Source organism: Orycteropus afer, unplaced genomic scaffold, assembly GCF_000298275.1.
Source record: "Orycteropus afer afer isolate SDZICR_OR568_19922 unplaced genomic scaffold, OryAfe1.0 scaffold00018, whole genome shotgun sequence".
Classification (NCBI taxonomy): domain Eukaryota; kingdom Metazoa; phylum Chordata; class Mammalia; order Tubulidentata; family Orycteropodidae; genus Orycteropus; species Orycteropus afer.
In genome coordinates, this window is record NW_006921605.1 from 15,399,514 (window position 1) to 15,420,568 (window position 21,055).

General features: G+C 50.9%; 1 protein-coding gene across 1 annotated transcript in view; it reads right to left on the reverse strand.

Moving 5' to 3' along the window:
* AXIN2 (axin 2) overlaps window positions 1–7,062 on the reverse strand; it is a 31,083-nt gene extending 24,021 nt beyond the window's left edge. Inside the window, exon 1 of the mRNA XM_007959702.2 lies at window positions 6,248–7,062. Coding sequence (XP_007957893.1) covers window positions 6,248–7,062 — 815 coding nt within the window. The remainder of the gene's footprint in view (window positions 1–6,247) is intronic.
* Window positions 7,063–21,055: the final 13,993 nt, after the last annotated feature.

Genomic DNA, 21,055 nt, shown 5'->3' on the forward strand with positions numbered 1-21,055 from the left:
GCAGGACAGGCAGACGGGGCTGACGCTGGCTAGAGCCCACGGCTATGGAGAAACGCGCCTCGTGCAGTAAAGCAGGACAGGCAGACGGGGCTGACCCTGGCTAGAGCCCACGGCTATGGAGAAACGCGCCTCGTGCAGTTAAGTGCGCATTCAGTGGTCGCTCTTGGTTTTAATTAACATCATTCTAAGCCAAGGGAGTTGGATTTAGATAATTTCTAGGCTCATTCTGAGCCTAAAATTCTATGGCTCTCCTAGTAACATTTCATGTTTGTTTTCTCCAACCAGAGAACAAGCTGTTTAAAGACAAGGGGACTGTCTCTTCTACTTTCTGTTTCATCCCCACTGCTCCCCACATTCCCACGGGGCTCCCCGTCTGCTCCACCCCTCCTTTATGGTCTAACCCAAAGGTGCACCTGGGATCACACATACCGCTGGGGAGTCCTTCCTTATCCCCAGTGAAAGCAGGACTCATTGGCCCTGCACTAAAGATCTACCTGTCAACTTCTTCAGGGCCCCTTCCAATCCAAAGGAATGCAATGTAACTTTTTTTTTTTTTTTTTCAAGAGCTTGTTTTACATTCAACATAATGCATACATTTAGTTTCATTCCCCATTCGGCATGTCCAACCCTAACCCAGTCTCCTCCCCTCCCTACCCTGTAACCCTCCCCCTGTGCCCCTCATATTTATGCACTCCTGTTTGTCCTGCATTTCCTCAGTTTGAATGTTGGTCCTCTGGTGTCTCATGGTCTATTGCTCTAAGGGATGTAGTACCATAGAGTATGTGGGTGCGTCATCCTGGGTTAAGTGGTCTGTGTGTACATCTTGTTAACTATTGGGCTGAGAGCCCGCCTCTGGGGGTGCACTTTATTCCAGGCGCAGAATGTATTCCAGGGCCATAGTACTGGGAGTCTCGCCAGATTTCATCTGACCAGTAATCCTGGTCATTATTGAGTTTTTGGATTTTGTTCCACGTTTTCCCTCCCACTCTATCCAGGATCTCCAGCTTTGATCTTTCCCTGAGTGATTGGCATTTATAGCCAGGCACCATCCAGTTCTTCTGGTCTCAAGGACCATAGTGTCCTAGGGCTAATTGCTTCTAAATGGCCCCCCTTTTCTTTTGCGTTCTTCTTCGCTTCTGACACTAGGAGACTGTTAGCTGCGTTTTAGATGGCCGCTTGAAAGCTTTTAAGACCCCAGTCGCTACTCACCAATGTAACCTTTTGATAGGGACCAAAAGTCAAGAAAGAGCCAAGAACTAGTGCTGGCTCAGCCACTGGACTGCTAGGTGACCCCAGGCAGGTCAAAGCACTCCCAGGGCTTGGGGTATTCATCTGAAAAATCAGTAGTCCACTGATGGTCACCTACATGAAGATCTCCTGTTCTCTGAAGGGCCCTCTAAGGGCACTGCCAATTTGCAAAATAACCATAATACTCTGAAAAGCCAACCGCCAACAAAAATGAGAGCTCTTGTTGTCTCAGATGGCCTTGTGATGTCTTCTCATTGATAATGCCTTACAACTACATATCGTGGGGGGGGGGGCAGATGAATGCCTGTCTTGTGCAACTGCTAGACTGTAAGCTCCATGAGGGGAAGGATCAGATGTGCCTTTTTCTTAGATGTCTCCCCAACACTCTAAGTAGTTCGTGACACCTGGCATCAGGGGCTCAAAACTTTGTTGAACCTCCTTAAAAGGCCTAGGCCCATCATCAGGTAGGTCACTGCAAACGTTTTTAGTTTAAGACACACAGTACAAGATCAGAAAAGCTAAACCAGCCTTAAATAGCATTCAAGCACTCTTTCCATCTCTTCGGTATTGCTATCTTTGTCATATTCACACATCACCAGTGTCCCAAAAGGAAGAGTTATGCTTCAGCGTCTACAAGGAGAAGGTGACTCAATAGAAATTCCTTCCTCTCCAACAACAAAGACACCTAACTCAAATCCCACGTGTGCTCACACAGCTTTGTGCTTGTGTTTTAAGCACATGGATCCCAAAATAAACTCGTCTCTTCACTTGCAAAACAGAGGAGTACTGTGTGGCCAGTAATTAAAGGTGGAATACACTGCTCTGTTGACGCTACTCTGTTGACGGCAGCAAAGTGTTTGGATTTTCCAAGGCACATAACAAGATGAGGCGGAGGAAGGAGGCGGGGCTGTGGAGAGAGACAGGAACTCAAGTCTTTAAGAACCCCTAACTTTGTTGAAATCGCCACATAATTTTAAGAAAACGGATTAGAGCTGTTTTCTTGTGATTACTTTAAAAAAAAAAAAAAAAAAAAAGGAAAGAAACTTGACCATGCTACAGGAATTGTAGCCAGATGCTTTGATCATTTCCTCATACTGTTTTGCTGCCAGTGACAGCGAGGATTTTAAATTCCTATGGAGTGCAGAGGCCTAAGGTAGACATTCTGCACCGGCCCTGCATCCCCGACCCAGCAGTTCTCAACTTCAGTCTGCAAAGGGTTTTCAGCTGTCAGGTAGCGGAGGCCCCAGGGACCTAACGGGAAGGGGAACAGGTGGGCTGTTTTGTTTTTTTCTTCCAGAGGATTCTTATCTTGGGGAGATGCTGTGGCCCCTGCTTCTTCCCATACACCAGGGCAAAGAGGCCATCCACAGAAGCACAACAGAAATGACCTTTGGGGCCTCCTCCTGGGCCCTCTCAAAACAACACAACTTAGAAAGTATTGGCTTTGAAGACCATGTGGTTAGTACTTTCCAAGCACCCTCTGGCAATTCCCCCCCCCAAAAGCCACTGCCCGAAGGGAACACCCTCTCCAACCAGCATCATCTAAGGCAAGGCCACTCGGCATTCAGGGAGGGCCTGGGCCCCAAACAGCACTGGGCAGCTTGGTCTTTTGAAACAGGTGCGCTTTGACAGGTGTGTTTTAGCAAACTGTGTTCATCAGAGCTACAGCCCCCAATGGCAGGCTCCCGCTTCCAGCATCTCTCCTATGGCATCACTTTCTTTGATAACTGAAGCCAAACTTGACTCCAATAGTTCCACCCACAACAGCGGGCCTCATGAGCAAGTGCTCGGAGAGGGCAAGGTGCACCTGGAGCCAGCAGACAGCTATCTGCTGGGCCCGACTGTAAGTGAGGCCAGAGCAGAGGCCCCGCGGGAGGCAGGGGAGAGACACCTTGGGTAGGGACACACAAGTCCCAGGGCAGAGCAGCAAGAGCACAGCGCGCTCCGTGCCCCCAGCACTGTATTGCACTTCCCAAAATAAACGCTGGGCCGAGCTCCTAACCCCACCACCCCTCAGCACACACTGACACTCTGTGTGTGTGTGTGTGTGTTGGTTTCTGACACGTGCTTCTCCCAACAGGTTGCTTCTGCTCTAGGTTATTTATAGAGACCATCAAAAGCCCAGGCATCCCACTCAACCACTCCACTCCGAGTCCTTCCCTCCAAGGATAATTCCTGCTCTTCCGTCCCAACTATTTATATTAAACTGGACACTAAATCAGTAGCCACACAAACAAGTCATTAAAAATGAGCCTCCTTTGAGTGTGCCCAAGGCAAACACGGCCCTGGAAGGCCAGCCAGTCCCCTGGGCAGCCGGCTGCCAAGCCTGCTCTTCAGTTGCTTGATGAAGGGAGTGCCTCAGCAGGACTCGTGTTGTCTGTTCCATTCATTACTGACTTAGCAAGCCTCCCCAGTGCCAGCTACTCTGCACCGCGAGTGAGGGTGGGTGTGTGTGTGCTACTCTGCACCGCGAGTGAGGGTGGGGGGTGTGCACGCGCGCGCGCGCACGGGAAGGGTTAAAGCCTAGGTGTCAGATAGGATCCCTACATTCCAAGAACCAGCAATCTAGCTGGAATGACACACTTGAGTAAGTTTGACAAGTACAGAAAGTTGAGGCATGGGGGGGGGAACACACTCTAAAACCTACGATGAAATATGGACAAGAACTGAAGAGTCACTCTTCGTCAGTGATATCCTAACCTGGTTGCCCTTTGACACATCTAATTATTATCATTATCAATTGTACTAATTATGACCCTTTATATCCATTCAGTGTGTTCCCATATACAAAGGCATTGCATGTTTACTATTTTCCTCCTAAAAGCAACCCAATGACAGAGAGTGGATGGTACCAACCCATTTTACAGGTGGGTACATGGGGCTCAGAAAAGCTTTCATAGTAAGTGGTGAACCATGTGGAACCCAGGCCTTTGAACCTCAGGGCATAATACACTATATACACACTTTAATACCTGGCTATTAAAATGAAATTAAATAATTTGGATATGCCTTAAACTCCCTTTGACAATATCCAAAGTTAAAGCATATGGGCTTCATGTTGTCCAAGGAAAAGTCTTCATTTCAAGTTAACAGTGGGAGAAAACCAACAAAAATCCAACATGGAAACTTAAGAAGCCAGTGAAAATTTGTGATCCACAGACCAAAGATACCCACAGCTTACAACTAAGAAGGCAACACTAGAAACACTCTGCCTCCAAGAACCCAAACTTTTTCCAGAGTAATATCCAACAAATGTAATCCTGGTACTGTCCCAGCTGAGGCCTTGGAAGGAGGAGGGGCACCCACAAAAGAGGGGAGGTCACACCAGGGTCCTGCCTGGTGAGCTCTTTCTTACTGATGTCATCCAAAGCCACACACTGTGCCATTTACAAAGGTGATGCTCTGGGTCCTGACACTGGGGACAGAGGCCCCACCGTCAGAAGGGCCCTGGGGAAGCAGCCTTGCCACAGACCTAAAGTACTCTCTGCTCTCGCTGCCACGCTGGAGGGCAAGGAGGCTAGCATAGAGTTTACCCAAAAGTTCACATGATGGAGCAGGCCAGTAACTGGAAGGCATCTAGGTACTGCCCAGCCAGCCCCAGAAGCTCTGCCTCCTGAGAACAGACCCAACATCTTCCAAAAGAATCTGAAACCATCAACTTAAAAGATGCTGAAACAACTTCCTCAGGTGATCCTATAGTTCCTTGTAAAAACCAGTGCAGTTCCACTTAGGGCTAGACCAAACAGCTGACTGTGGGTAGACTGCCTCCCAGGGTTGTAAGAGCGCCCCCTGGTGGTTGGAGAACAAGCCCTTTCTGCTCCCCAAGAGCAGTCAACCCTCTTGGCTACCCCTAAAACATTGCCTACTAGGCTCAGACTAGCTATTCCAAATGCTAGTGATTAACCACCTGGTGCCTGCTGACCCTGGGGGCCACACCAGAAGTAACTACCAAGCAGAGGGAACCCTGGGTCCCCAGCCCATGAGGGAGTCCAGGATGGGTTGCCAGATAAGCCATTCCCACAGCAGACAAGCTCCCCTTCTCCTGCCTATCATAAGCAACAATGTCGAATCAAGAGGCTCCTTCTCTTTGGGGATACTTAGAAGAGGAGCGAGGAGGAAAAACAGAAAAACTCATTTTAACAGGAGGTCTGAAGTTGTTTCCCAAGGTCAAGCATCTTGAGAATTGGCCACTCTGTAAAGGACAGTTTGTCTTTGAAGCCTCAGAGAAGAGAAAGTGCTCCAGGGCCCCAGTCCTCCCTGGCCAAGATTTCTTCTGTCTGCACTAAGCAACATAATAATCAACTGAGTTCTGACCCTCAGACTCCAGGCATTTAAAAACTGAACTGATCTACCACTAGAAGATAAAGCTAAGAGTCTTTCATTCAAGAAAGTCACAGGTCCTTCCCTAGTAGAAGCTTTTTTGCTGGGTAAATAAATATGTAATTCCACAAAGTTAAGCCGCTTGCTGCTCCTAACATGAAAGTTCAAAAGATCCATATACCCCTCTGTTCAATGGGTGCACATTACTTCCTGTGCCTCCAGCCCAGCCCAGCTGCCTCCCTGGCCACATTAATTCCACTCTCTACTGATGAGTGGTGACATGACCCTTTCCAAAAAGGGTGCTTAGTGGAGCTGGTGAGTCAGAGGCATCAAAAGCTGCTGTCCTCTCTCTCTCTCAACCCCTTCTAAGACTCTAGTCCAGGATAATAAGTAACCAACATTAATGAATAGTGCTTGCTACTGTTTGAAGTTATCCCTGGAAGACTGTAAGCATTTAGCTTTGCATGCATCACTATTTAAACAATCAAAATAAGATCAAAGGGTTCAAAGCCAGCGGTCCTAGCTCTCAAGAGACCTTTCTCAGCCTCAGCAACACTTCCATCCATCCATCCACCCACCCACCCACCCATCCAGCCCACTTAACTCAAAACATCTGCAAAGCCCATATCATCCTCTAACATGACTTGGTCCCCACCCCCAACCTCTGCCCAAGTCTTACCTGTATCCATTTTCAGCTGTTTCTGTGGCCCTCACATTCGCTGTGGCCCTCAGAGTTTTGCTGGACAAGCCAACCACTGTGGGTGAGAGTTTGCATTTGAAGTCAGCGCAAGTCCACTCCTCTTCTTCGTTCAAGGTGGGGAGATAGCCACACACGACCTTCAGGCTGCCCAGTCCCCCATTGCTCATGTATGCTGTATTTTCTCCCCCACTCCTCACATATTCGAGGTATATATCAGAAGTCAAAAACATCTGGTAGGCATTTTCCTCCATCACTGACTGGACCTCGGTCTGTGCCTGGTCAAACATGATGGAGTCGATCTGCTGCTTCTTGATGCCATCGCGTATGTAGGTCTTGGTGGCAGGTTTCAGCTGCTTGGAGACAATGCTGTTGTTCTCGATGTACCTTTTGTAGATCGCTTTGGCTACTCGTAAAGTTTTGGTATCCTTCAGGTTCATCTGCCGGAATCCATTGCAGGCAAACCAGAAGTCTAAGGTATCCACACATTTCTCCCTTTCCAAGAAAGTCCGGAAGAGATAAGCCCCGTCCTGATCGCCCAACAAGGAGTGCAAAGACTTGGTCCACCTGGTCAGAGGAGATTCTGGGGAGGCCCGCCCCTCTGGCTCTCCCAGCCCATCCTCATTTCGCCTGGCACTGGAGGACACTGGCATGGGTTTGGTGACCTGGCCCTTGACCAGGCCGGCCTGGCACGGTGGGGTCTCCCCTTCTTCCCCAGGGACTGGGGGCCGCGGGGCATCCTCTCGGAAGCTGCTGCTGGGGTCTGGGAGTCGAGTCACCAACACAGCGCTACTCATGGCGAGAGAGTTCTTCTCATTGAGTTTGGGGCTTTTTTTCCTTCCAGTTCCTCTCAGCAATCAGCGTGGTCTCTCCTTCTCTCTCTTAAGTCAGCAGGGGCTCATCTGAGCCTCCTCTCTGGAAAGAAAAGGAAGGGGGGAGGTGGGAAGAGAGAAAAGGGTATTGATCTAATCAAAACCAGATCTACCCAACATCAAAGCAAGAAAGTAAACAGGCTTTTCAACTCCTCAAATTCAAATCAAGCAACCCAGCTATCTGCGAGGTGCGCATCTAAAGTATCAGACAGTGCTTTTTCAAAGGCGAAATCTGAGCTCCCCGTGCTTTTGGGAGGGGGAGGGGACGAGTGGAGAGGGGCGGGGAAGGGGAGCTGGGGCAGAAGGAAGATGAGAGCAAGAGAGATCCAAGGAGGAGGGGTGGTCGTGGGAGACGTAACCTTCCAAAAACCTGCTCGGCCCACCCATCCAAGCACTCCGGGCAGCGGGGCTCAGGCCTCCCCACTCCCTCCCCCTCCCCGGATAGCATCAACTCCAAAAGACCCCTTCGGAGGCGCGGGACTGGGTACAGGTGAAACCAATTTCAGTAAATTTCCCAGCTCGGCTCTCGGCACAGATAACTCAAGCTCCAAACGTGCCCTTCCTCGGCATCTGGTTCCCATTCCCCAATCCACCCCCTTCCCTCTGCGCTCCCCCTTCCACTTCTTAAAAATTCAGAAGATCTGCGCCCGAAAGCAGCCCGCCCCGCACGGGGCGGTACGGACTCCCGGACGCCCAGCTCAGCAGGCAAACGCCCCCTACCCCACCCCACCCCAGAACCAGCTGGCAATACCCCCCCACACTCCAACCCAGGAGTAAATGTCCGCTGAGCCCTCCCTCTCGCCAAGAATCCGGCTCGGTCTCCACCTCGGTCTCCCCCGCTCCCCCAAACCAGAACGCAACTCACTCAGGCGAGCCTTTGATCTTCAAACTTTGCGAGAGAAGAGAGAAGCCTCGGGACCCATCATCCCCACCCCACCCCACCCCCAGCTCATTTCCCGGAGCGAACCCTACAAAACCGGATCAGAAACCGTCTCACGCTCACCCCTGCCTGTGCCAAGAATCGAATCCCAAAGTCTACTGATCTCAAGCCTGTCTTTTTTTTCCAAGGCGGGGGGGAGGGAAAAAAAAGGCTTCTCCAACCAATAAACAAGCTGCTTTCTCTAGCAAGGGAAGGCTCAAACTAAGGAGGGCACGGGAAGAGCAGGGGACGGGGCGCGACCCGAAGCTAGGCGCCGGGACGCCCGAGCCCGGGATGGGTGCGCGCGACCCCTCGCCCGGGGCCTCCGCTGTCGGGCCAGGCACCGCGGCAGGCGGAGTAGAAGGGCTGCCCGTGCCCGTCCCCGGTACTCGGGTAGAGGGGAGGTGGGGCGGCCCCGTTACCTGGCAGACGAAGGCGGCCCGAGGCCGGGCTCTCATCTCTGCGGAGCCCCTCTGCACCGGCCCCCCGGCCCAAAGCAAACCAACGCGACCAAAGCACGGCCGAGCAAACCGCCGAGCGCGGGCTCGGAGCCCTAGGGGGGTGCAAGCAGTGCCCCGAGCCCGAGCTCGGTCGGTCAGCGGCTCTGCCGCTCGCAGAGGCGCCCGCAGAAAAAGCACCGAAAGCAGCCGCCAAGTCCAGAAATGGCGACGCGCGAAGTCTCTCCCTCTCCGCAAAGGGGGCTGGGGCGGCCAGGGGCTCGGGGCCCAGGCGGGGAGGAGGGACGCGGGCGCCCGGGCTCGGGCCGGTCCTGCGCGCAGACTGAGCCGCGGCCGGCGCTCGGGGCCCCTTAGCGCTAGGAGGGGTGAAAGGGAGGAGGGAGGTGAGCTGCGTGGGGGAGAGGGCTGGGGGAGGGCGCGCGGGGAGGGCGGGGAGCCACCACCCTTTCATCCCACCTTCCAAAAGCACTCACGCGCACACACACTCCGACTTCCAACCGTAACAGCGACAGCGACAGCGATGCGACCCCTAGGGGGACCAGCCCCTCTCCGCCCCCACCGTCACTTGGCCAAGTCTCCCGGTCAGGCCCCCCACCATCCCAGCCAGCGCTGGGGAGGGGGCTTCAGCTCAGGTCTTCCAGGCCGAGCCCCCAGAACGCTAGGCGCCGGGCCCCAGCTCCCCTGCACGCCTGCCGCGAGAGCGCCCCGAAATAGCTAGCCAGAACTTCAAAGGGCCGCCCAGCACATCAAAGCGCCCGGGCCGCCCCGCCAACGCTGCCTGGCACTCACCACTGATCGGCGCGCGCGCTCCGCGGCGAAGCCTCGCTGGCGCCCTGGGTAGGGCCCCGGCCCCAGTCCCCGGCTCGGCTCGCACTGGCAGCCCCGGGCCCCCCCGGGCCGGCCCTGGCGGCGGGGAGCATGGGGAGTCGCGCGGCGGGGAGGGGGCGGTGTAACAACAAGCTTGGGATTAAAGCGCAATCCACCAGCGAGGTAGGGTCGCGCGGCGCGCCCCGCCGCCCCTTTTATGCAAAAGGCCCGCCCGGGCCTCCGCCCCCGCCGCGGCCGCCCCTGGCCCCTCGGCCCCCGCCCGGCCGGTTTTCAACGCAGGTCCTGTTTCCAGCAGTCACTCCGCGCACCAAATGTCCTCCGGGCGCTTCCAACAAAAACTGCGCTGTGGATTTAACTGTGCACTTCAAAGGCGCGAGCCGAGCGCACGGTCCTGAAAGGGAGGTACGCGCCCGCCGCGCCCCGGGCCGCCCCCCGCGCCTCTGGCGCCCATCCGCGGAGCCGCCGGGCCCGCGACCCCTTCCTCGGCCGGGCTTCGGCCCCATTGAGCCCCTTCCGCCCCCGGAGCCCGCGACGGAGTTTGGCGCAACCTAGCTTCCTGGGCCCAGGCGGGGGCTTCCTAGGAAGCAGCTCTTCGGGGCCCAGGCCTCCACCCCCACCTTTTACACCAGGGTTTTCTGCAGGGGTGGCGGGCGGCTCGGACTCTGGGACGCCCCGAAATCCATGGCTATTAGGGGATATTTTTATTTCCAGGCGCTCTGGTTGTTACTCAGTTGCCAGGACCTTATCAAAGCACAGCCGGCTCCAGCCGACTCCCCCGGGCCGGGCTTCGGGAAGCAGTGATCCCGCCGCGCCAATCACTGCCGCGCTCGATCGGCCCGCGCCGCCTGCCTTAAAGGGCCAGCGCCAGCTCCCGGCCCGCCCCCGCCGCACGCTTTGCTCCCGCGTTAACCCTTCCCCGGCCTCCTCCGCCCCCTGCCAGCCCCCCTGCGGCCCCAGTGGCTTTCGCAGCCCGAGTTTCTGATTTCGTCTTCCAAGTTCTCTGGTCTCTTTGCTCTCGCCTCCTCCCCCTGCCTTCCTTCGCCCTCCCCAGCTCTGGAATGCAACAGTTTATTGTAGCATTCTGGCCATCGCCAGAACTGCAAGCAAGCAGATTTTTTTCCCCCCATCATCAAACACTTTTCTATCTCCTATTAAAGTTTCTCTGGAACTTTGGGTTAGGAGGTCCTTGTAAAGGGATTTCTAGCCCTGGCTAAGTGTCATTTCTAGACTGGCTGAGTGTCATTGAGCGATTGCGGCTCCAGACGCGCAGGCGTGTGCGTGCTTGTGCGCGCGATCTGAGTTTGGGTAAATACGCGGCTAAGGCGCGTTCGTGGATGTGTGAAGATGAGGGTGTGAATCTGCCAGCACAGGCCTAAAACGCTCCCTGCCACCTTGTTAGGAAGCATTCCTTAATTCCCCGAAGATTTAATCTCAAATTCCAACCTTGCCTAACCCATCGGATCCTTCATTGCGCGCGCGTTCACCATCTCTGTAGCAACTGCATGCTCCTCACTCTGTTCCAAGCGCCCTCCATCCTCCCATATGTTACATATTAAACAGACAGGGACTGTCATTTTTCCCCTAGACACGCGGCTTTAATGTCTTGAAAGCACCTCACCTCACCCCATCTTTGAATTCCTCTCCGTTTCTCCTAATAATGTTCATGGGACACAAGCTTTTCCTCGTTTAAAACACTAAGGAAATATGCCAACCACCTAGAACATTATTTATTAATCTATTGGTGCAGTGATCTCTCGTTTGACGAGCTAGTAGTTAATTTTTTTTTTTTCTTAAAGTGTAGAGTGTAAACCAAAGAGGGCCAGGAATGACAGGGCAGAGCCTCCAGCCTCCAAAGAGCTAAGCAGGGATTCAGTTCTCCAACTCTACTCACTTTTTCTTCATTTACTTTCTTCTTTAATATCTGACCACAACCAAACCAGCCCTACTGCGATAGAGTAGACTCTAACTCACGGCCCCTCTGTGTGTCACAGAGTAGAATTGCCTTGTGGGGTTTCGTGGCTGTATTCTTTATGGAGACAGATTGCCAGGTCTTTCTTCAGCAGTGCTGTGGGATGGGTTTGAACCACCAACCTTTGGGTTAGTGGCTGGTCACAAACCATTTGTGCCATGCAGGGACCTTAATGTCTGACAAGCCCTTTTAAATGTAGAGACGTCTCTAACCTCTCATCAAGCCTTCAGAACTTTGAAAAATGCAAGAGACTTCTCTCTCTGGCTGTTCAGGTTTCCATAGGAGATGAGGAAGATGCACCCTGAGTGGCATTCTGGAAGAGGACAAACCTCAGCAGTGAATGGGTGGGGTGAGGGACTGCAGACTCCTCAACCCATGCTGCCATGGTCTTCAGTTCCAGGGTGCCATGGTGGGCAGCATCTCCCTCCCAGAGACTTGCCTCTCTCTTCCACATCTGTCCTTCCACCCAACACCTCCCCAGGCAGCAGGGCTGGCATGAAGCCAGTTTTCCAGGCTATGAAATACCGCTACCTCCGGGCAAACAGGGAAGGCCAGAGGAAGAGTGGGGCCTAATGAATCATCTTTGGGACAACTGCTGGGTGTGAGGAAGCTGGAAGCCAGTCTGTCTCAGGTTGGCCCAGTCTCACAGCCCAGCCTCCCGGAATCCCAGAGGGTGAATGGCTCTCGGCCCCTGTTTTGTGGCCTGCTCCTGTGAGCTCTGAGCTGGTGTGTGGGAACCAGAGCCAAGGGCACACCCACCCCACTCCAGGAGAGTGAAGAGCAAAACTGTCCCTTGGGTTAGAACTTGTGGTTCCAGGGAGTGTTTAGACAACAGAAGGTGTTATTAAGGAATGAAGTGTATACAGAGGGGAGGGGATGAAATGCCATAGAAGCGTCTGCAATATAAACAACAGTGCACACACACACAGACACACACACAAGCACAAACACAACGTGGGGGAGGGGAGGGAGACAAAGGAAAACATCAAAATAAACAGTGTTCAGAAAGAGAGGGTTCAAGACAGGAAGTGGAAACTTGGTCTTCGTGGGTGGTTCTCCTCCCCTCCCCATGGCCCCATTGACCCTTCCCGGCCCCCCACTCAGGCCTCCTCATCACAGGGACGCCCCTTCTGCCCCCTCATTATCCCAGGGCTGCAGCAGCAGGAAGGGAAGCCTGCTTCCCTTTGGTTCTTCTCAGGAATAGCCCCACGCAGAGCATGGCTTCCAGGACAGCTGCTGGGTCACCTGGGGCCATCTCGCCCCTGCCCTGCTCCCCTCCCCTCCCCACTTCATATCTGTCCCGTAGGAGACTGGACGAACTGCTGAGAAGCCAGCCCCTCCTGAGCTTCCGCATCTTTGACTACTTGTTGAGAAGACGTCTAGAGGAACAGCCAAAGTCCCTGGCTCATCTCAGCCCTTTCTCCAGATAGCACCGTTTTCCATTTCCCCTTCTCCCAGGCAGCAATGCTACCATGTGACTTGTTGTAATCCTGCATGGTTGCCTGGAAACTAGAAAGCAAGGTGATGCATTTCTGCACATGCTCACTCCCTGCCCCTCCTTTAAAGAAAAACCCTACAGAGAATAAACAGGCCACTTTGCCTAAGTGCAGACGAGTTTAAAAAGTGGGGGTGGGGGGAGTGAGTCTCTTCTGGAATTATGAACTGGGCTGAAATCCTAGAATCTCAGAAAACCAGGACCCTGGGCTCCCCAAGAAGCATCTAGCCACATCATCGACCTTTAGTCAGCCCCACAAAAGCCTCTCTGGAAGGAGAGCCAACCTCGCTGGGCCCCAAGGGCTCAGACCCAGGACAGGGCTCTCTAAGATTCAGTAATGCTGTCTTTTTAGTTCCTTTGGGAAAGTGTCACCATCAACAATGTAGCTTAGTTTTAGGAAGGGAGGTGGAGAGAGACACAGGTAACCTTTCCTAAAACTGTAGGTTACCTAACAGCTCAGAGTTTCCATTTGTTCACCTATAGAGTGGGAAAAACGCCCCTCAAAAAGCTGTGGCAAGGATGAGCCAGAAGGAAAACGCCCAGCACGGTGCTTGACACACGTTGTTGTTGTTGTTGTTATGCGCCAGTGGAGTTGGACCCCACTCATAGCGACCCCATAGCAGGCATTTACAACACGGTATATTTCTGGAGGGTGCCCCACCTCTTCAATAATGTAGGACCTGTTCTGGAAGAAAGTGTCCCTTTCCAAAGCAAGGGCAGCCTCCAATTAGGAACCACGCTCCTGGAGATGGGGGCTGGAACCTGACCAAGGAGGTCCTAGAAAGCTCAGCTGTCAGTCCTGCAGAGAGGGACTAGGGCTGGGAGCACAAAGGGGACTGTGCCTTTTCTGCCCTCTTTCAAAGACATTCCCATCCACCCAGGACCCAAAAAGAAATAGCAGAATTTCCCAACCCAAGGAGCCCTTAAAATGTTAATTCAACACCATCATTTAAGAAAGGAGGAGGAGTAAGCAAAGAGAGGGCTAGGGGGTTTTCTTAAAATCACTTTGCCCAGGTCATGGCTGAGCTAGAACTCTCTAGAGGTCTTGACTCCTGGTCCCTCCTCTGCTCTTCCCTCCACACCAAGACGAGTTCCCAGGGCAAGGCTGCTAAGAGAAGGCCTGAGCATCTGGATCCTTGGACTTCCACGGAAAGGCTAATAAAGATGATTTGGGATGTTTTCTTCAAAGAACCACAACCTGTTGTGGCTCAGTCTCAAATTACGTGGAAGCATGCTTCATTCAACCCACATAGACTTGACCCTAGAATTGGGCTACCCACAGCCTGACACGGGGCTGTTCCCCAAGTCTTGAATGATGGTGGCTGTATCCCTGGGCATCACAGTGGGGTTGGTAGAGTCTAAGGGAGAATTGACTGTAATGGAGCCTGAAAGGAGGAGGGGAGGAGCAAAAGTCTTGAGAACCAACCTCCTGCCACTCTCTCTGCCCATCTCCTCTCCCTTTTGTAGCAAAAAGATTGGAAAGGTCAAGGAAGACATCTTGAATTCACAAGGGCAAAAGAGAGGATTCACTAAGAAATCCTACCAGTAGAATGTGGGAACATATTTTTTGTTAATACTAGTATCATCTTAGGAGTTCTGGTAGCATAGCGCCTAAGACATTTGACTGCTAACCAGAAAGCTGGGGTTCAAACCCACCAGCCACACCTTGGAAGGAAGGTTGGGCAAATCTACTTCCATAGTGATAGAGCCTCTGAAACCCAAGGAGGGGTCGCTATGAGTCGGGTTCGACTTGACGGCAGTAAGTAAGTAGCAGTATCATCTTTGGCATATTAACTTCAAAACAGAGCTAGCTAAACAGTAATTTAAAGCTTCCTAATTCCAAGTGTTTTTAATATTTATTACAAATGGCTCCAAACTGCCAGGTTTTTGAATCTCGCCTTTCTCCATCTTGGCTAGTTCAGGAGTTGGCCTGAGCTTATAACCAGAAGAGACCATTAATAGCAAAGCAAGTCCAGAAAGAGGTTCTGTTTCCTGAAGTTCTTCATCATGCCAAGCGCACCTCCTAACAAGGTCATTTTCAGGAGAGGAGCTGAAAAATCGGTAGGAAAAAATGCCTGTAGTCGTCAGTCCGACCTATGGAACGTGCAACGTTGCTCATGTTTAAGTCCGTGTTCCGAAGCCATCCCCATAGGCGTGTTCTTCTCTGGACATTTCATTTTGCTCATTTTAAGCAACTTCTGGAAAGTGAGGTTTTGCTGAGCTCGAAAGAAGTTTCTTTCTTTTTTCATGTCAGCTTCTGTTTGGATTTGCCTTGAACATTTCCACATGCTAACTCATTGCTTTCCTGGGCTCTGAAGGGTTTGCCACAGTGGGGCAGGATGCCCCCAGACGTCTGGGGGAGGTTCTGGATTTTACTGCTTGTTGAAGAAACTTCCCTAAACCAAGTCCTCAATCGGCAGCTTTACTATGTTGTTGTCAGGTGCTCCCAAGTTGGTTCTAACTCATAGTGACCCCACATACAACAGAATGAAACACTGCCTGGTCCGACAGCATCCTCGTTGTTTGAGTTCATTGTCGCAGCCACTGTGGCAGTCCATCTCATTGAGGGTCTTCCCCTTTTGCACTGACCCTCTACTTTACCAAGCATGATGTCCTTCTCCAGGGTCCCTCCTGAGGACACGGCAAAGTACATGAGACAAAGTCTTGCCATCCTCACTTCTAAGGAGCGTTCTGACTGTACTTCTTCCAAGACAGAGCTGTTTGTTCTTTTGGCAGTCTGTGGTATATTCAACACTCTTCACCAATGCCACAATTCAAAGGCATCAATTCTACTTTGGTTTTTATTATGTAACCTGCTACTGGTACAGTAAGGCCCCCATCCCTTACTTTATTGGATTAAGAACAGTTCAATAATGAGCTCTCGTGGTGTAGTGGTTAAGGCATTGGGCTGCTAACCAAAAGGTCAGTGGTTCAAACCCACCAGCTGCTCTGCAGAAGACAGATGGGGCAGTCTGCTTCCGTAAAGATTTATAGCCTTGGAAACCAATAAGGGTTGCTATGAGTTGGAAACGACTCTCCAGCAGTGAGTTTGGTTCATTTTTTTTTGGGGGGGGGTGGTGGTGGTTGTAAGCAACAAACAATAATAAAGGTGAAAGCATATTGTAAAACAATCTACAAATATGATAGACTGTCAAAGTGCTTGGGATTGGCTCTTCTTTTTTGTCACCATCAGTTGGTCATTGTGCATAGGACACTGCTTTAGAAGACAGTATTTTTCATGAGATTATATTTCTCCTTCTGAAAAAACAAATAAAGTAGCCCCCAGGGCTGAAGCAGGACATAGCTCTCCTATGTACACTGGTGCGCCCTATGTCTGAGCTTCCTTGTCTGTGAAATGGGGATGGTAATACTTGTGTGGCTTGGAGTCCCTGAGTAGTGTAAATGATGGATACACTCATCTGCTAACCAAAAGGTTAGAGGTTGGAGTCCACCCAGAGCATTCTCAGAAGAAAGGCCTGGGAATCTACTTCCAAAAAATAAGCCCCTGAAAACCCTTCATAGGACATGCGGTCACCGTGAGTTGTGACTGACTCTAGGGCAGCTGGTTTAGGCATCTGAGTACACCCAGGTTGGTGTATATGTACACTTAAAACAGTGACTGCCACATATGTTGGTGTGGTGTTAGCTTCTCCCAGACCACACCTTGAAAATCAGGGTCAGTGTTTTGATAACTAATCCACTCTTCCTTCCTACTGGGCTCACCACAAAGACTGCTTCATTGCTCCACAGCCTCTCATCACTGTGCGCAGTGGATGGCAAGCTTCTTTCAAGGGGGGGTCTACATTTGCTGTTTGTATTTCCTCTCCTCTCCTTGTCCCATCCACCCAGGGGTGGATGACTCAAAAAGCAAAGGTAAGCACAGCTAACTCGTGTTTACTTACTCATCTGTAGTGAACACTTTCACATGGGTTTCACCACATTAACTGTCAAATTTGAGAAGAGCCTTTGATTCTGTAGGAAGGGACTGTGGGGTTGGGAGAGAGGCAGATGCCAGCCATAGCTAGAAGCAGGACTCTGATGTGGTGAAAAATGTGAAATTGTTCACTACAGATTAGTAAGTAAGCAAAGTCAGCCTGTGCTTACCTTGCTTATTGGGTAATCTGATACTGCCTCCACCCAATGCAGTCCCTCTTCCCCTCTCACTACTCCATGGAAACCATTCAGAGCTAGGTAAAAGACACCTTAATTCTGAGTCCCAACACCCATCTGTCCGTTTGTCCTGCTGGGGTGGCTTGTGTGTTGCTGTGATGCTGGAAGCTAGGCCCCCAGTAGTTCACATACCAGCAGGGTCACCCATGGTGGACAAGTTTCAGTGGCGCTTCTAGACTGAGACAAACTAGGAAGACAGGTCTAGTGATCTATTTCTGAAACTCAGTCAATGAAAACCCTATGGATCACCACCAAAGATTATCTGATAGATACTGTGCTGGAAGGTGAGCTCCTAGGTTGGAAGGCATGCATAGTGGCCACCATAATGGACTCCAGCAAGCCAACGAGCTTGCAGGTGGGGCAGGATGTTCTGTTCTGCAGAGTCCCATGAGTCAGAGCCAACGTGACAGCAACTGGTGACAACAGGCCCTTTTCCACCTGTGTGTCGCCTGGCTCATCTGCAGCTGCACTCCTTCTTCAAGTCCCGCCCTCATTTATTTGACAGAACTTCCTCCCAATCATTGCCTTGCCTCTCTGGTTGCTCTGCAGGACACATCTTCCTCCTCCCATTCCTCAAGTGTTGTTCTTGCCCTGGGTTTCTTCCCCCTAAACTTTTTTTCTGGGCGACCTCCTGCTCCCTCCCATCATTCTAAGTTCCTCTCTCTACAGAACAACAACAACCCCAAGAAATGGAACAGTTGCCATCAAAGCAGCGCCTACCCATGGCAACCCAATGTTTCCAGAGCAGAGCCACCCGCCATAGGGCTTTCAATGACTGTGATCTTTCAAAAGTAGGTCACCAGGACTTTCTTCTGAGGTGCCTCTGGGTGGATTCAAAACACTAACCTTTGGTTAGTAGTTATGCACCATGAGCTTAAGGATCCCTGGTGGCATGGCGGTTAAGTGCTCGGCTGCCCACTGGTGGGCAGGAGGTTTGAACTCATAGTGGCTCCCTAGGAGAAAAGACCTAGTGATCTGCTCCCATGAAGATTACAGCCTTGGAAACTCCATAGGGCAAGTCTATGAATTGCAATCAACTTGACGGCAATGGGTTATTCTCATTATTCACTGTAGTTATGGTCTATAAAATTGCTATGAACATTGAATTAGTGATATCGAACTATTGCTCCTGGGGGGAGAGACAGGGTTAGGTTCCTGCAAGTGTCTGGTCACAAAATTTTCATCAACCAATCAATGCATAACTTTGTTTTATGTGTGCTTCTGCCTGAAAACACCTTATTTAAAGTATGTTATTGATTGATTAGCACTAAACTCGTGACCAACAACACTACAGCTCATGCTCGATGAAGCACGTCTACCACACGGATTTCCTGTAAGGAACATGGCAGCCTTTTGCACTAAGATACACCAGACACCACTTCAGCACTCCACCCAGAGGCCTTTGCAAACAATGAAATCACTGACAAGAAGCACACCATTGCAAAAATTATGCACTAAATAGACCACAGAAAAGACAGTTGCTTACAACATGAGGATTGAAATAAAAAGGCAGAGTGTTGCCTTGTTCAACCTCAGCTGGGAACGTACAGGTCAGGGGACTTAAATTTGTCACCCACTCTGAGCATATACACATCCACAAATGACTGAAAAGTACTGATTTGGGGGTTACAAAGAAATCTGAACAAGTAGACAAATTCACAAGTACCGAATCCACAGATAAAGAGAATCAAATGTACTTGTATCACTTGGCAAGTGCCTGGCACTAGGTAAAGCCTCAGTAAATGGTTGAACTGGATTGTGAACAAGGATGATGTCTGAAATATTTAACAACTGGCGAAATGTGCCCTGACTAATCGGAACCTACGCCACCCTTGACCTGGAGCAGGGTCTTGGAGGACCCCTGCCAGCACCAAGCCTCTGGTTGCTGGACCATGAGGAGTTGTGATTGGCAGTGTCTAAGTTGGTCGCCAACGACCCCTCCTGGCATTCATGCCCTTGGGTAATTCCCTCCACTTGAGTGTGGGCAAGACTTATCGACTTATATCAAGTCAGTAGAAAGTGGTGGTAGACGTGATGGTATGTGCCTTCTGAGATTAGGTTCTAAAAAGACTGCAATTTCCGTCTTGGTTGTTTTTTCTAGCATTGTGAGGCAGCCCCATGGAAAGGCCATGTGATAAGGCACCGAGGCCTGCCACCCACTTGTATTTCTGGTATAGCAGCACTAAGAAAACTAAGATGGTAAGACTTCTGCCCTTGGGCAGCCTCAGCTGCAGGAATATTGCCAATGTGACTCGATGGCACATAAGAACAAACAACAACAACAACAACAAAGACTAGTTGTCATCACAGTTCTTCAAATAGGGTATGAAAGGAAAACCAGAATCATTCTGAGACTTTACTGGATTACAGACTAGAGATATTTGATGGTCCTCAAAAACAGTATTTGCTTTGCTGGCACCTTTACCCAAGCTGCTTCTTTCTTGTTTCTAGATGAGGAGAAAGCACCTATTGGTCTAGAAGGCAAATATGAACATTATTTGTTACTTCTTGCATGCAAGCTTAGAAAAGGGAAATGGAGCTTTCCTTCAGATTGTAGGGGAACCTGGAAGAAAAATGCAACCAGGGTATCACTGTGATTTAGATGTGATCCAAAGTCATGAGAGCTTGGGGGTAAGTCTTTGAGGGATGATGATCTTTGGAAAGCAAACCCCAAAGTCTGTGTCCATGAGCTCACATAGAGGGAAAAAATTCCCCAAGAGGATGACCCAGAAAGCCTTTGGAAAAGTGTTCTTTCCATTTGGTTACTTGATGACCATTTAGATGACAAGGTGTAGTGGAAGTATGTCCCCTGAAGGAACAAAGAGAACTGTCTACAGATAAGACATGGTGGAACATAATGGTTTTCTTAGCAAAAGGATCAGGATCTCAAACATAGATTAAAATGTGTGGATTGAACCTCATCTCCTGGTGGTGATGTCTCTTGAAAAACACTTTTGCTGATAACTTCTAAGCACAGAAAAAGATAAAATAACTATTGAAACTGTAAAATCTGTCTTGATAATCTCAATGAATCACCCAAGTACTCGGGGGATGTTAGGTGAAAAAAGTAAGTAGAATAAGCAATTATTAACTAGCCAAGCAGGTATGCTCTCCAGACAAGGAGGACTGAGGCAAGATGCCAACCTGAACAACGACAGGGACGAGAATGCAAATCTTTTAGTTGATAAGACTGTTCCTCCTCCCCCCCAAACCGAGTCTTTCCTCGTGCAGATCTGAATAATTTTCAAGATCAAGTTGTTAGATTTGTTTAAATCTGCCTACCTTTGTGGAACTTTTCAAGTGGCACAGTGCCTAACCCATTTGAGTGCTAACCAGAAGATAAGTGGTTCAAACCCACCAGCTGCTCCAAGGGAGGAGGATGGGGCAATCTACTTCCGGAAAGATTTACCAGCTCAGAGACACAATGGGTGTTGCTATGGGTCAGAATTGACTCAGTGGCAGGGAGTTTGGTTTTTTGAAACTAATTCACAAATCAGTAAATGATTGAAACTTGGAGGCCTGACTCTGGGGTCAAAGAATATGGCCACACCAAGCAGAGAGTGGAGAGTCAGGCCTCCCTCCCCTTCACTATCAGAAGGTCGGGTCAAGAACTAGAGCACCTTGCGGGAGAGACCAGGCAGAAGGTGTGAGAAGCAGGTGAGAGAAGGCAGCATGCCTAGTGGGGGAGTGAGACAGGGTCAATGTGGTGGATGCTGGGAAGTCTGTCTTAGGAAGCCCCAGCTGCAGGATGGCTTTCAGAGGTTAAGGCCAAGAAGGGCCTTGGGAACTCTGCCACCCAGGAGGGAGGCGTGGGCCTGGGCTGCCAAGGAGGCCACTTGCCCGTTTTCCGCTTTCCGAAGCGGCCACCCACCTTGTGCAGAGCTGAACAGCTGCTTCACCCGAACTTGGCTCATCTTTAACTGGCCTGGCCTTCCCATCCCCCACCCCTTGAGTTACGGCCTTTTCTAACCCCCACAAAACCTGCCTTCCTTCTCTCGCCAGCCATCCCCGGGGGGTCCCTGTCCACATTTCCCTGTGAAAAAGGTGTCAACCTTTTCAACTCAACAAGACAATGGAGG